Below are 16365 nucleotides of genomic sequence, written 5' to 3'. Positions count from 1 at the left end.
GACATTTTCCGTCAGATAGGTACCGCTCTGCCGCTGAGGAATTAGGTGAACTAATAGAACAAGGACGGCTAGAAAAATGATGAATCTACACACAAAAGGTGCATTGTACGCGGAACTTCTTGACATTCATTGAATGACTCCATTTAAAGTCACGTTTTACGGGTTAAATCATGTTCAATCCTTCACCCTATCACGCACGCACCTATTTCTTAAATTATAAATCAGTGAGGAATGTCAACTGATTTTTCCTAATACTGCAGGTCTTTTGATAAATTTATCTGAAAAATAGGTACCGCATTTCTAAACATCGGGAAGATATGAATACATTGTTCAGGCCTAAACATTATAATATTAGTTTCCCCAAGGTTCTTGAAATTCGTAATCATAATAGAACTGTGGCAAATACTCGAGAATAGTTTTCCTTCATCAATACGGCCTTTAACTGGTTGGATTTTATGTGTTCCGGAATTCAAACACCAAAAAACGCAAGCATAATGGGATAATTTCTTTTCTGTAGCCACACCTACCAGTAATTAAAAATTAAAATCGTTTAACTACACCCAGTACAGTGACCATTCTGATTCCGTACGTCCCTTTTCTGTGGCAGCACCAAGTAGACGCCAGATTATACGCCCGCCGGCCTGCGCAGCGATGTCAACTCACTCGTCGCTCTGCGCATTTTCGGACGACGTCCCAAGACTTCCATAAGACACAACGTTAGACGCGTCATAGCACCAGCGGCCCCCACCACTACCACTCTCCATATAACTGCATGGGGATGGATTGGGACGTTCTGGCCAGCGCCCCACGGCTACAAATACGAACTTCTCGCGCTATTTCTTTTCGTGTTTTTCCAACACTTTCGATGTATGCGACTGAAAAAACACTCTGATTAATTAGATGTATAATTATAAATTAATGGATATTTATTTTATTTTTACTTTTTCAAATATTTGGGAGGGGCGGCGTCCGAGAGTCCTTATGGGCAAGCCGCCACTGCCGTCGTCTCTTTTTCGCTGAAAAGTGAGAGCCCAAACAAATGACGGAGGGAAGGCGCACTCTCCTCTCCACTGCATTCCTTATCTCGTTCTCTTCCCTTCATTCGTTATCGGCCCGTGTCCATCGACTGCCAGACGTGCCGCGTGCACACGTCCCCCCTTGACGACCAAATAAACACACTTCTTGTGTGCCTACCATGCTAGAATTTTTCTGGTCGCGGTCCCATTGAGCTGGTGATTGGAGCATACGTACAGGATGGAAATGATTGCGCAATAATTGCTCGAGCATTCATTAAAATTAATTTTTCCGCTCCAAATAATCAATCTCTCAAATGTTTTCCTTGAGCAAACATTTAATAAAACAACGGAATAATTATTATCTTGCTTAGTTCTGCTATTTAAGTTCAGGAAAGCGCATTTATGAGATTAAAAATAAAGCCTTGATATGATCTGGAATGCGACAAAAAACGACATTGATTATAGGAATGCGTCCACCTAAACTTTACGCAAAAAGTCGCAATGTTAGAACATACAAATAAATTCTGTCATAACAAATTAAAATGTAAGTAATACAGCTATTTTGACTGTTAGTTTGCAAATTGCGCTGCAGTATAAGGTGATAGGTATAAGTACATTCCATGGAAAGGAAATCCCTCCAGGCCGGTCGGCCTATTTAGTGATGTCATACTCATGCGAAACTTATTAAATTTACTAAGATTTACAGTTAAGATATTCTACTAGTTATATTTACTAAGATCAAGACTATATTTTTTACTAAGATTGTCATCTGGAAATTCTCAGGGTATATCGAGTTTTTCGAGGTAAACTGAGGACACAAATGGAGGCGCAGATAATTTGCATCCACTCCACTAGTACTCCTTGTACTACTCACTCATGCAATGTATAACCTCCAGCTCCACGCAACAGTGCTATGTGGGTGCGAATGTGGACATATGCCGCGATACGTTGGAGTGGCTGAATGTGTGAATCAATTCAAGGAAATCTTATTATATGTAGTAATCTCAATTTGATCGAGTCAAGCCCATGTTTTATTATTTTTTTTTTCTACAGCATTTTTGCTGGTTTTAGGCGAGGTACGGGTATCACCAAGCACTCTCATGTTTTTACTCTGTGTTAGAAAATTTTCTGACAATCCGACATGTATTTAAAATTGCTGCTTTTCGTATTGTAATGAACAAGTTTCCAGCAGTCCAATAGTATTAAGACCTTGATGAATTGAATGAGGTACTACTCCTGTGGCAGAGTTAATTATTGGCATTATGTGTACTTTATCTGATTTCCATAATCTCTTAATTTCATCCTGAAGTTATTCATACTTTTCTATTTTGTTGGTGCAGGCTGTCGTGATGTTAAGCGAATTAGGTTCGGCAATGTCTATCAAGTACGTTTCATTGTGAATTTTATCTTGCACTACTAGATCAGGTCTATTGCTACGGACTGTTTTATCGGCGATAATGGATCGGTCATAATAAATCTTAATAGTCTATAAATAGTTCCTAAATTTTAAGTCATAATAAATCTTGATTGTTTTCAAGGATGGTTTTAGGTTTGTATTTATAATAAGGAACTGCATTTTCTATGAGTTTGAAACGATAATGTTTCATATTTGATTGTGTCGGTGCAGATAGTCTTTTTGGGATAAGTTCGTGCACCCACTTGTGATGTGCTGTCTCAGAGGCCATATTTTCTGCATCTGTCATCCCATAAATTTGGGTTTTTAATTATGTATTTTTCATAATTTTGGTAATTATAATTTCAATTATTATTTTTTATTTCAATTATTATTATCTATTTCAATTAATAATAATAATAATTGATATTTTTCAATTTTTATTATTATTACCATAATTAATATTAAAATAGATAATTACCATACGTTATGCTTGCGGTGTAATAATTTTCCTCGGGAAAAAGTGGAAAATGTGAACTCGGGCTGAGTAATTGCATTTGAGATCATTGCAGTGTCATTATCCTTACTCTGCAGCGTTGGATGTTTATTTTAGTTGTATCGCGCATTTTCGGTCATCGCGTGATGCTTGATGATGCTTTTGAGGGTTGAAAGTGTCTGCTTTTATTGCTTAGGCTGGCGGCTCTGCTCTTCCAATTGTCATCACTCCTTTACTTTATTCGCCCTTGGCCTTCCCATCTGGACCACTTCAAAGTATACTGTTGACTCTGAGTCAGAGTGGCCCCTCATCACTAGGTGCTATTTTCAAATCGGTTCCTATCGCTGCTAACGGCGTACCTTTAATTCCCATCACGCAAGTAAGCTTTTTATGCGCCTCAGAGGTAATGCACTCATTCGTAAACAATTCTACACTAAAGTTTCACCGGCAATTTTCTTCTCCTCGTGACAACCAACAGAACATGTATAAGGAGCATAATATTGTTACGTGACGCGTTTACCATTTTTGTGGTTACTTCACCGCATGAAATTTATGTGTGTTATAATATAATAAAATAATAAGGCAGCCGTCTTCCGCGCATAAAAAATTAAACATCTTGAAGTCATCAATAACGAAGTCCTTAGTATTCTGCACACGTGATTCGTAACACGTATTCTGATGCCGAAGTTATGGGATATTTGCGATTATTATTTAGCGCTATAATTTGTCTCGTCTTAAAATATTCTCTTACAAAGTAATTGATTGCTCGCGGAAATCATAATTACTAAGATCATGCCTCCATAAGGTTCTCCTTTGTAGGGTAAAATGTTTTCCGCGTCTTTTCTGTATAGATCAGTTTGATGAATTTAATTTGGTAGAATTTCTCACACACTCAGTGACTCGACCACGAGCAAATGCTGGTTCGGATGTTTTTCACTCGTTTACTAGTAAGGTGCTCAGGCTATTGTGGCCACTATTACAGGCACTGTTCTTAGGTGTTTCTATTAAGGGCTAATGCAATTTCGAAAATATTCATTATATTCTCCTGTGGAAATAATTCCCGGTTTAGTCGCAGTAAAACGCAGTGACTGGCGTTCTTGTCATTTTCTTCAAGTTTCTTCAGGAGTAATTTTTTGTCATTCTTTCCATATGTTCCAATTATTCTTCTTACTGCCCAGTCATCAAATTAGTTGAAGATTGAAGTATTTTAGACTCATTTTGGACTCTACTTTCTACAATTCGATAAAACTGGGCACAGCATATAACTTCAATTTGCAATGCCATTTAGTCTATGGTGGTGCTTGGCTTACGTGTGGATTCCAACGGAACAAAAGTTCCTCTCATGCAAATGATCAAGCGTCGTACACTTGTACTCGCATCCTAAAACGTCCGAAGAATTGGTCCAAATCATCCCATGGAAATGTCAAAAACTTCATTTTTCTGCAACAAAACTTGGAACTAATTTTAATTTTTAACATAATTGATATTTTTGCGTGCAAATTGAACCAAAATAAATATTTTCTTGCTTATTCTGTTTTCAAGATTTGTTTGCCTTCGAATCCAAGACATAGTGCTCACTCAACCCATGAAAAAGTGACAACGGATTCCATTTCTCTCGTTCCCGCGACATTACTTCAGAAAAACTCTGCTTGCAAGTTTGCAAAAAAAGCAAGCTTGTGCTCCACACATTAAGCTCGAATGTTAATTTCTACCCAATTTACTTAACTAGTTAAATATTCATCACTTATGCTACGATTATTTAATTTAAATAAAGAAGATGTAATTTTATTTTTGGCTATTATTCCATTTGTCATTACGTGATTAGGTAACTTTAACCTCAGAAAATCAATTCAACATCGCAGCGCGCACGTTTTCTGGGTTGGTAATATAATTGCAACCCTACAATTCGCCGTTCAGAATAATGAATTGCAACGGCGCTATAGCTATTTTGAGAATTGCGTCTTCCGGTGTAATAAAAACACGGATTACATCCGTTCTGAATATCGTATTGCATCTGGGTTGCTATACGCAATATTATTGCAACTTCGGGTGTAATATCGGCGAATAGCATTATGATATTCCATCCAGATTAGCAGCCTTTGTCTCCTGAATTAATGATAACGATCACTTCCAGAAATTTCCTTTGGCAATCGCATCGCAGCGGACGAGAGAGTACTCGAATGAAAGTGTATTTGAGGACTGGGCGGACGGAGAAGGGGGGGGTTTCGACGATAGCCCAGTGGAGGGGGAGGCTTTCGGGAAGTTTCGGATGGCAGCGAGTGCGCATGCGCGGAGCAGACGACGGCTCTCGAACGATCGAGGCACGAAAAACTAGCCAGCGAGATCTGTCGGCAAACTCGTGAAGCGGTTGGAAGATATATATATCGCCCATACGCTGCAGCGCTCGCAGATTTGAATTGAATCAAGCAAAAATCAAGAATTGAGCAGGCGAACAGAAGTGGCGTTTGCTCCGACCAAACGACCTGAGGAGACCCTCGTACTGTTTGTGAAACTGAATTTGCTAAGGTAAGAACTCTTGAAAACTATTTTTAAGGTAAAACCGTGATTTTGGCATTTATTTCGTATGGAGCTCTTTCGATATATTTATGAAGTGTAAATACTTACCATAGTACCCATTGAGTCACCTCTAGGACTAAATATTTCGTTCTATTTGACTTAAATTTGTTGCATAGTCCTTGCTTCTTACTTTGTGGAATATTAACTCCTCGCTAACTTTGAATTACAGTGTTATTGCTTTTTTTAAAACAATTTTGTATTACTTGCTTACTACTTAAAATATTAAGGCATGTGGTAATTGTGTGTACCACGGTATTCAGTATTGCTTTACTTGGTATGTGAAGATTCGAATCGCTGTTTTATCTTTTCCAGATGTCTCTGGTTCGATCTATTCTGGCTGATCCTTGGTACGAATGCCGAACACCTTCGATGCTCTTCGATCAAGACTTCGGCCTCGGGTTGGCGTTGAGCGATTTGGTTCAGCCCATCACGGACCGCACCCTCGCCGGCTACCTCCGTCCATGGAGGCTGTTGGCCGCCCAGAACAGCGGCACGTCCAGCGTCCGACTCGATAAGGACGGGTTCAATGCTGTCATCGACGTGCAGCAGTTCGCGCCCGAGGAGATTTTCGTGAAGACGGTGGGCGATCAAGTGGTGGTGGAGGCGAAGCACGAGGAGAAGCGAGACGAGCACGGCTTCGTGTCCAGGCACTTCGTCCGACGCTACGACCTCCCCAAGGGAATCCTCCCCGAGAACGTCACCTCCACGCTCTCCTCCGACGGAATCCTCACCATCTCCGCACCCAAAGTAAGCAAACTCAATGCCAAGTGAATTTGCTCATCTTTTGCCGTTAGAAGTCCGTATTGTTCCTTTTCTTCCGAGCCGTGATTGCCACTAGGACAACTTCAAACTGATGGTCATCATGTGGACATAAGTTAACTTTGCTGAAGTCACTTTAAATCTGTTGGTCTCTTTTACGCTTCCTTTTTATAGAAAATAGTTTGCACACATTGAGTTATTGACTATTCGTGAATATTTTTGGGTGTAGGCTGCAACGGCAAGTGAATTTGCTCATATTTTGCGGTTAGAAGTCCGTATTGTTCCTTTCTTCCGAGCCGTGATTACCACTGTGACAACTTCAAACTGATGGTCATCATGTGAATATAATTTAACTTTGCTGATCTCACTTTAAATCTGTTGGTATATGTTACGCTTCGTTTTTATAGAAAATAGTTTTCACACATTACATACAACATTGAGTCATTGACTATTCGTGAATATTTTGGGGTGTAGGCTGTAATTCGCTCAATTGGTTCGATAACATTCTGACAAGACTTGATGCTTTACAAAACTCTCATCTGTATCAAATTCTTAAAGGCATACTATTTCCATTTTCATCACAATGGAAAATGTTATCTAACAATATAGATGTATTGTACCATCTCCATAATATGAATCTTGAGCGTCTTTTAAATCAATTTCTTGTTCCAGAAATGACGCAAATACTCTTTTGCGGATATTCTTTCGTCTCGGATGTCATCATCACTTTTAATTGTTTCTTGGGTGAACTTTACTGTAGTGAAACCAAAGTTGTGCTTGCACTGAAATTCCTACAAGCTCTGAAAATAAGAATTCTATTTCATAACTGTGATGAGATTCCGCCTTTATCTCTGACACATTCTTCACAATCCTTTTGCTTCACTATGAAGATAATTAGCCAAGTAAGTCGGTAGTACATGAAGTTTTTCATATGGGTCATTATTTAAAAGTATGTGCTCTTTCTGATTGGTTGAATTTGGTCTCGAAGAATATTTTGTTATTTTAGGGATATATATATTTATGATTGTCGAAGGGCATTGAAACTCCCGCATTGATTTGTATCTCTTTACGAGATTCATTGAGCGTGATTCGTGTGGTATTTCAGGCTCAATCCGCACAGGAGGGCGTACGCGTCGTGCCCATCACCGCAACCGGTGTTCCCGCCGTGAAGAACGTCAAGGAGCCGCCGAAGAACGACCCCGACACCGAAGAGCACAAGGCCGAGAAACCAAAGTCGCAAACTGCCCTCGTGGAATTTGAGAAGCCCAAAGAATGAACTGCAGATCTTAAAGTGTTGTGTTTTCAATGTTGTTCAAAGTATTGCTGTGTTCCTGCCCAAAGATTATTTTATAGGAAGCTCGTTTACACATCAGTATATTAAATATTTTGTATTGTTTTGTATGAAAGTTTTGGAATAATTGTTTGCGAATAAATTATATATCGTCGTTAAAAGTGTTTCATTTACTGTAGTCGGACCATCCTATGTTTACCCTTGGCCGTCAAATTGTCTGTGAAAACCTTCGGTGCCGGTTTGACGCGGATCGGATCAAACAATTCTTAAGGCAGCCAAGAGAGAGTGACGAAAAGGCATTTGGGGGATTGGCCCGTCCAGCGAGCGACATCGAGATCGAAGGGTTTGCGCGCGTACAGGCCAGAGGAGTGATTGCACGGAGGCAGATCAAATTTCCCTCAAGTGAGAGCCGCTGTGCAGTCGGGGAAATCCACGCGCCCTCACAATGGAAAGGTATACTACCAACGACGCATAGAAGCATCTGTTATTGCATTGCGCATAGGATGGGGTGAGGTAATATTATGTATTGAAGCCGTTTGGCTAAAAAATTCAATCTATTACTATGTCTAGCGCCATCACATGATGGGCAAATGTTACTGACTGGAAAGTACGCGCAAAATAACCCCGTAAACAGCCATCCCCATAAATCTAAAGAAAATATCTCTTAAATTCTGCTGGTTTTTCCGGGTATTCTTCCGAGTTTATCCATTTTGTAGGACGATATTTCGCCAACATTCCAGTTGGTTTCCTCAGGTCCACTGAAGTGTTGATGCAGAAATTTGTTCATCTTATATACACCCCGTTTGCCGCCTTTTTTCTCGAGGTGTGCCCTGATTGGTCAGGATCTTTGAAGACCCTTTTCCACGCGCTGGCGAGATTGTAGCCGTCTTCAAGGTTGAAGTTCTTTGTCGTTTTGACGATTTCAATTGCCTCCCTGATTATTATCGGGTAGTAGCGGCTTTCTTTGTTCAGAAGAGAGGCGTTGTCAAAATCAATATTGTGTGTCGGTCCACTCCATTGGTGTTCCGCCACCGCTGACTGGGTGAAATGTCTATTTTTTACTGCCCTTCTGTGCTCTTGGACTCGGCATTTCAGTGCTCGTGATGTTTGGCCGATGTAGGACTCACCGCAGCTGCATTTAATTTGATATACTCCTCCACAGATGTCTTTCGTGTTGACGAGGATATTCGACATCTTGGTGACGCCTACTTGGAAAAAATATCTCTTAGTGTGAAATTTCAGTTAGCCATATGGAATGAATTCTTGGATAGGGGAGTTCTTTTTTAAAATATCCAGGTTATGCAAAATGCGTAACTCACATCAGGATCATTCATCTTCTACTGATTTCTTCTTTGTTTGCTTCCCAACCTAATCCGCTTCTGCAAAAACCCTGCCGGTTAAACGTGAATAGTGAAACTTAAGAAGTCCACTGCCTTCATTTTTAATCGTAGTGGTGAGGTTTTCTCTTCTAAACCGAAGATTCAAATGTTTCACTCCACCCGCCCTGAAAATGCCTGCCAATGGGACCTTTCTTGCCCTGTCTTCCCTTCGGCGTCCATTGGGGGTTGGTCGCATTTGGTGTTTAAAATCCTCCCACATTTTCACATCTAAGCTGCAGGCAAATACTGCAATGAGACTCCTCAATACTCCATGGCAATGGCTTGTGTTTGCGCAAAAGTAATCCTTCACGGAAAAAGGGTTGTCAAACGGGTCAAAGTTTTACTTTTTTTCGTATCAAATTACCCACTCAGAACTCAGTACATCGTCCTGTTCTTAGGTTTACATGAGTAGGAAACATTAGCTATTACCTGTAACGTAAGAATTTTGCGTCCGTAAAAATACTGAGTAGAAGTTTTCAAATTGGGGTTCTAAAATCTCCATTCTTTCGGTGCTACCGTGTCGGTTGTTTCTTGATGACAATGGTTTCGCTGGCACTGCTGCCACCGTCTTCAGGTCGAAGAATGGAGAAATGAAGAAAAAGAATGGAAGAAAGAATGGATTTTGGAACCTCGACATCGCAGAAACCTACGCAGTCACATTTCAAATTGGGGTTTAAAAATATATCTTATGGACTATTTAACTCGGTAGACTGAAAATCGCAATGAATCTCAACTCTGAATAAGTATTACGTCAAGGAAAAAACACCCTCCGATTAACCCCTAGTAACTCCTAGAGAAGGTGTCGTGAAGGTAGTGACTATGAAGGATTAATAGTGAAAATTTTCATTTTTGTGGGAAGTTCTGATTAATACCATTTTGGACGATAAAATGTGGAAGGTGCTGCCGAAAAGAAATGATTGATGTTTGCACAAATAATTTACGACTGATTTTAAAGATTCTTTCCGTGGCCCGCCTCACAGGAGATGTATATGTTGGGGATGTCCGAAGTTATTTCCCGAAATATGAGCCTCTGATAAGTAGTCGGGTAATTAAACCCCGATTCATGGGCGGTTCAGGGTTTAAAAATATTTCATCACTTGAATGAAAATTGGATTTCGATTGAAGCCACGGCACTTCCCAAACGGCACAATTCACATGGCTTGAATTTCGAGTGCGTGGCAATTTGTTTAAATATCATTGCGTAATGAATTTTTTCGACAAATATTGATGCTAAAATAGTTGAAGATTTTCTACTGAGCCAGGTAAAATGGAGAATTTTACTCAGCAAATATTTTTATACCATGACAAAATTAGAAGAAAGGAACTGAAGATAATTAACTCTAATACGAGTTGTGCATTTGAGCATCCTGGAAGTTTCAAAAACGAACTCCCCTATCCAAACAATTGTTTGCACTCAAGGGCTATGGACTAAAAATCGAAAATTACACTTACTGCCTTGGAATTCGAACTTGGACTAGTTTCCATCGGTGTGACTTAAGGATTGCTCTCTTCAAATAAGCCTTGGTACATTTGGCGACGCGACACGGAAACGAGTTTAATATGACTTGGGGAAAACCGGAGTTTCGTAATGATATTTTCCAGGGGTGGTTTTGCCAAGCAGAAATTCGTGAAATGAATCTAGGATGCACTCCAGGTCATGGCAATTGGAGATTGCGGTATTTTAGGACGCGCGGCTGGCATGCAAATTCATCAAAGGCTGCTCAAAACTTAAACAAATTCTCGCTCAATACAACCGACGATGAACATTTATATATAAATGCAGACACATACGAACACGATTGATTCCGAAAAATGACATCTGTTAAAGTCATAAAAAGTGGTATGAGCGATATACATTACCTTGTGGAAGGTTTAATGAGAATGTTATGGGGTAATATCCATGAATTGATAGCTTTGATGTTAGACCATGAGAACAAACTATGAAAATGTTGCACGATGGTTACAGTATTTTTCTGATTTTGTAGTCCACTAATATGCGATTCATGCATGTGGGCAATTCTCACGATAGTGTTCATTCTCTTCTACCTCTATTCCGGCATACTATCTATTCTTATTCACAGTGAAATTGACGAAATATGGTTTCTTATTCTGTTCAATGATCATTTTGCGAACGATTTATTATTAGAAATTGTTTTTAATTTTAATTGCGATAATAACTCATTTTTCATCGCTTTCCACAGTATATCATTGGATCGTGTTTTTATGTTCATTAACGACGTTTTCCGACGTACAATTAGTTTAATACATTGACTAAATCCTTAAAATTTCAAGGTATACATATAGAGAACAACATCCAGCATCAACATTCAGCCGTAACTCGTGAATGGCAATTTAATTTCAAATTGTAACTCAAGTAAAATATTCATATTTTAGATAGTTCATGATAGGGGTCGAATTTTTAAAACCTAAAAATTCATGACGGTCCAAGTGTTAAACGTGTCGTCATGGGATTATTTCATTCTTTACTAGAGGAGCCGGTCGCGAAGAGAAAGGCCATTGCGAGCGATGTCGGATTGCAGATGGGATTAATAAGAGTGTGCCCGGCATGCACGTACAGATCCACTTTTGGAAGGTGTTTGCGAATAATTTTGACATTTAAGGTGTAACTATTAAGGGATTGGGGTATTTATCAGTTCTGAACTGAATGGAACTCCGGCAGAGTACCTATCAGTCGCCGTGTCCCTGGCCGATGTCCATGCGTCCCAATTAATTAGGAGGAACATTCCCTCAAAGTCACCCCTGCGTTTTACACCACATTCAGAGACGTAGGAAATGGTTTCAGTATTCCAATATCGTCGCTTTTAATGAACTTCTGTATGTATTCGTAAATTTAATTTATTTTCTCCAATACTTTATAGTTTTCGGGGAATCGGAAAATTAAACACAACATAATTGACACAGGACTCACCTTGGCTTCGAGTAGAGAATTATTCATCATATTTTTATTCACTGAAAGAGTCTTTAACAAATTTTATATGTATTACCTGTGAGGAATACCGGTTAATAATCCGTATTTATATTTAAATTTCAATAAATTCTTAATCAAAAATATGTAATGATTTGATTTATACAAAATTTCGTAACTTTCACATTTTTACGCTGAATTTATAACTAGACTTTTTCCTCTTGTCTTGACCTCTATTATCTAATGATCTTAAATTCATGGAGTTCAGACCAAATTTGGCCTAAAATCCAAGAGCTAAAGATAATTATATTTGCAGAATTTATATGCAAGAATTCCAAAGTGATTATCGATTAGGTACCTGATAAATGGGTATTTTAGGAAGTTTTTAGTACCAATGGTAAAGTCAGCATTATCGGAATTAAAGGCTCGAGCCCAGAATTTATTTTGGCAGTGTGTTAGATTCCATTCCTTCTACATGATGCAGTCGCTAGAAAATACTTGAAGGATCGTAGAATGTCGAATCAAAGTGGTGCAATTGATTCACGTGGATCATCTTCATGAAATGAAATCAGTTGAGGTGTCCTACATGTTGGGAAGAGGCGTCTCCTGCGATGACAAGTGGGCCTTATCCATCTCTTTGTGTTAGACGCCTATAGAGTTGAGAGCCCTTTTGTGTTGTGTTTACTTTTGATGCGTCTCTGTGCCCTTTCCAAGTTAATCAGAGGGCTTGCGTAACGCGAGCCGCACGGCAACTTGGTTCATTGATAGCCCGCCACGTTGCGACAACGCCCTGCACCTGCATTTGCCTCCTGCATCTGGCCCGCACCCTCAAACTTTTGCAGTTAATCACAGCACGTAAAAGAGATCATTGGAATTTTGTTTGCCTATTTCTCTCGGTAAAATTTTGGCTAAAATCTCACGTAACCTATTTATTTTATAACAATGAACTTACTTACAATAAAAACGTTATGCAAGGTCTTGCATTGAAATTTTTTTCCTTAACGTTTTTATTTAAAGCAACTACATTTTTTATAAATTTAGTACATATTATGAGGCGTTCTAACAACGTCAATTATCGTATCACTGTTAGCAGTAAGCATCGTTACCGATGTTGTGCAAAGTTTTGCGTTAGAACTTTGCATCAAGTTTTTTTTTTAAGTGATGAAGCCTATATTAGTAAATTTTATTGATATAAAAGTTTTAACCCAAAGGTATGTAAATGTGTTATTGTGAGCAGCAGGCGTCATTTTAAAGATGATTATTTTTTAGTTTAGAAACTCGCTGTCAGGGTGTTTTATTCCCGTGAGAGGTCGTCCGGGAACAATGTTGCCAACTTAGGGTAGTCGCATAGTGAGGAGGCAGAGATGGAGGTGGAGATAGAGGTAGAGATGAAGATTGAGGTGGAGGTAGAGGTAGTATCGCATAGTAAAGAGGTTTACGCACGCAGCTTTTGCCTTTCCCATTACCATGATCCAGTCTTTCACTGTGTGGTATCAAGTATAACGGTTATTTGGTTAGTTGTAACATTTTTACAATGCTAAGCGACAGTTGTGGTGTTGGTGACGACATGTAATCAGCATGTAAGTGGTGGCTGACTGGTCGTTAAGTAATCGCGAATTCAGTGCCAATCCCATAATTCAAGTGCGACAAGATCTGGGAGAATATCACCATCTGTATTTGCAACTTAAGTATTACCCAGACAAATTTCGGGAAACCATTAGGATGTCACATGAAATGGGCCTTGAACGCACCAATCACGGAGAAGCCTCCCGATATACCTTGCGACACACCGCCCAAACACAAACTCGTTTGTCTTTGAAAGCGGTCCCACTCGACCTCCTGGTGAACCGCGTGGTACACCTCTACCTCGACCTGCTCACTATGCGCGCGCCCGTAACACACAATGCATTTGTGTTACCTCGAGGTACTGCGACCTCTACCTCCACCTCTTACCTCCTCACCATGCGAGTGCCCTTAGGCGGTGAGATGAGTGGAGTCGCACCAAAAGAGGAGACGGGCCACGTGACTGGGGGTCGAGTGACGCAGCTGCTGGAGTGGCCAATGCCTAGAATGCCGTTTTAGCCTTCTTTTGTGCCAATCTCCTCGAATAACACACGGAGAATGGAGAAAATGGCTTGAGCTTAAAGTCTAATTTTTGGCGATCGGAGTTTCCGAGCATTAAACAGCTGAATGGGAGGGGAGGGTTGGGGTAAATACTCACATTCCATTGTCTGTCATCTCAGAAGAAAATTAGAAAGGACCTGAAGGTAATTCATTGAAATCTGTAACGTAGTTAATGCATGAATCCAACTGCTATTTAGATTGTTGCATTTTTTACTGATCCCCTCAAATTAGCTATTCACATAGAAATAACAGCGATGAAAACCACCACCAGTTGGTCACCAGTAAAATGCTTTTATGCTTAGAGGATGCGAAATCCTTAACATTTCGTTTTTAATTCTGAGGTTTCTTCTTGAACAGGATAAGCTAGACACAAAGTCTTTGATCATTTGCGAGCTAATTCTGTGGAATTTGTTAAATAAATATATGGCTAACTTTATTTGACACATTTTATTTGTGCCTCAAAGGTTGAGGTATTAATAGTGGAATCGACAATTTCACCATTAGGTACATTTAATTCAGATGAACATTGCGAGAAAAATTATGAAACCCTTCCTGGATGGATTGGATATTCAGAAAGTTAATTTGAAAAATACGCAATTTAATAGAATTCTCCATACAAGGGGCAAAAAAATATATTTTAAAAAGTGAAGGCATATGTCGCGTGAATACTGAATAAAAAGCTTTCATCATCCTCTTTCTAACCGAAACTGTTATCACTGATAATATAATAATTTATCGCATTTTTATCGAGTGTCATTTTCGTTTTGTTCGAAATGAACATCTACATAATAATCGCATGTCTCCTCAATAGACGTGTGGAGGAGAACATAAGCCGTTTTTTTACGCATAAAAAGGAAATGTTCGCAAGAAATTATACGTAGCATTTATTAAAGTTCTTTATTGCCCGGGGGAAAAACGATTTCCATATCAAGTGTTCTAGTACTCTAGCCTCTTTAGGGCTCGGCGACACATATTACTTACATATGTTCCCCTACATAGGTTTGAGGTTATCGTAACTCTCAGATAACAATAAATCTTTTGCCGTTATTTTGTTAACATCCGCAGCATATATGTACACGGGGGATGGAAGGACGACCTACGCAATAAATGCACCGCCGAAAAGTTGCTCAGATTTAGTTCGAGTCCCCACTCTTGGCTCCACACATGAATGTTGTTTAAATTCGTTGGTAGAATTTCAAAGTCAGAGTGATCACCAATTTCGAGATAGATGACAGAAAATTGCAGATTGATAATGCAAATAAACGTATTTTATTGCAAATTCGGCAGCATGTATATAAAAAATACGCAGATTACACTTCCTTGTTGGATACCTCAAGTCACTTTAACTGCATCTGAGAAAATTACGTCAAGAACTACTTTTTGCTTACGATCACTCAGAAAGTCGCGTATTTATTTTACCCTACAGTTTCGTTTAGCCCAAATGACTATAATTTGCATAAAAGTTTGCTGTGAGGTAAAGTTTCGAAGCTTTTCTTAAAATCTATAATAATGCGTCAACTTGTCTTTTCGATTCACCAGATTTGAGAACGCCGTGAAGAAAGAGCGCTAGCTGTGTTTTGAATGATCTACCTTTCCGGAGGCCGAGCTGACAGCCATGGAGGAAGTTACGTCTGTCCAAGTAAGTCATGATATTTTTAACGACAATGTGTTCGAGTGACTTGCCTTTAATGAACGTTGATGAAATTGGCCGATTGTTCATGGGTCATGTCTGTTTCAGTTTTTTAATTCCTATCGGCGTCACTTTTACAATATTCCAGTATATTAGTACTTCCTTCTTATCCTTCAGATAATGACTTTCTCAGAACAGATATTGTCTCTAAGATCTTTGACGCTAACTCCTCACGGACGCGCGCGGGTATTCCCTCCAGACCCGGAGATTTATTACTTTTTATTGATTGCATTCCAATTCTTTTCAAATTTCTACTATAGGTTCCTGAGTGAATGGAATGTTTAAATTAAGCGCAGTGTTGTCTGTAGTGTGTACATTTGCAAAGAGGAGTTGAACGGGTTCGCTTTGCAAATATTGTCGGTGGCGTGTTTACAATCTTTATCAAATAACGAACGTACGGTTGAAAATTTTCCCCGAAGTTCTCTCGCACACGACCAAAAAGATTTCGGATTTTTTTTCGACTCCTTTTCCCTTGAAATTTCGCAGTGTAGCGCGCATCGATTTATTGGTGTTTTGAGTTTTAACTTTATTTTCCTTCCAATTTCTTCGATTCTTCACCTAACGCAATGGACTTTTTGAACAAGTTACACAGTTTTCTTGTTTTTCCAATATCCCTCTTCACATCCTTGTTGTATCAGCGAGGTTCTTTACGATCACATTTCAATTTTTGCGGTACATATTCGTTGATTCCTCGACGTAGTATTTCTGAGAAGT

General features: G+C 39.4%; 1 protein-coding gene across 1 annotated transcript; it reads left to right on the top strand.

Moving 5' to 3' along the window:
• The first annotated feature begins 5302 nt into the window (after positions 1–5302).
• LOC124165793 (protein lethal(2)essential for life-like) lies at positions 5303–7693 on the top strand. Its single transcript, XM_046543296.1, has 3 exons — positions 5303–5431; positions 5795–6229; positions 7347–7693. Exons 2-3 carry the CDS (start codon positions 5795–5797, stop codon positions 7515–7517), a joined length of 606 nt encoding a protein of 201 aa, XP_046399252.1. The 5' UTR covers positions 5303–5431; the 3' UTR covers positions 7518–7693.
• The last annotated feature ends 8672 nt before the right edge of the window (positions 7694–16365 follow it).

Source organism: Ischnura elegans, chromosome 9 (genome assembly GCF_921293095.1).
Source record: "Ischnura elegans chromosome 9, ioIscEleg1.1, whole genome shotgun sequence".
Lineage (NCBI taxonomy): Eukaryota > Metazoa > Arthropoda > Insecta > Odonata > Coenagrionidae > Ischnura > Ischnura elegans.
The sequence above is the reverse complement of the archived record's forward strand: the minus strand, read 5'-3'. Positions and strand labels throughout refer to the sequence as shown.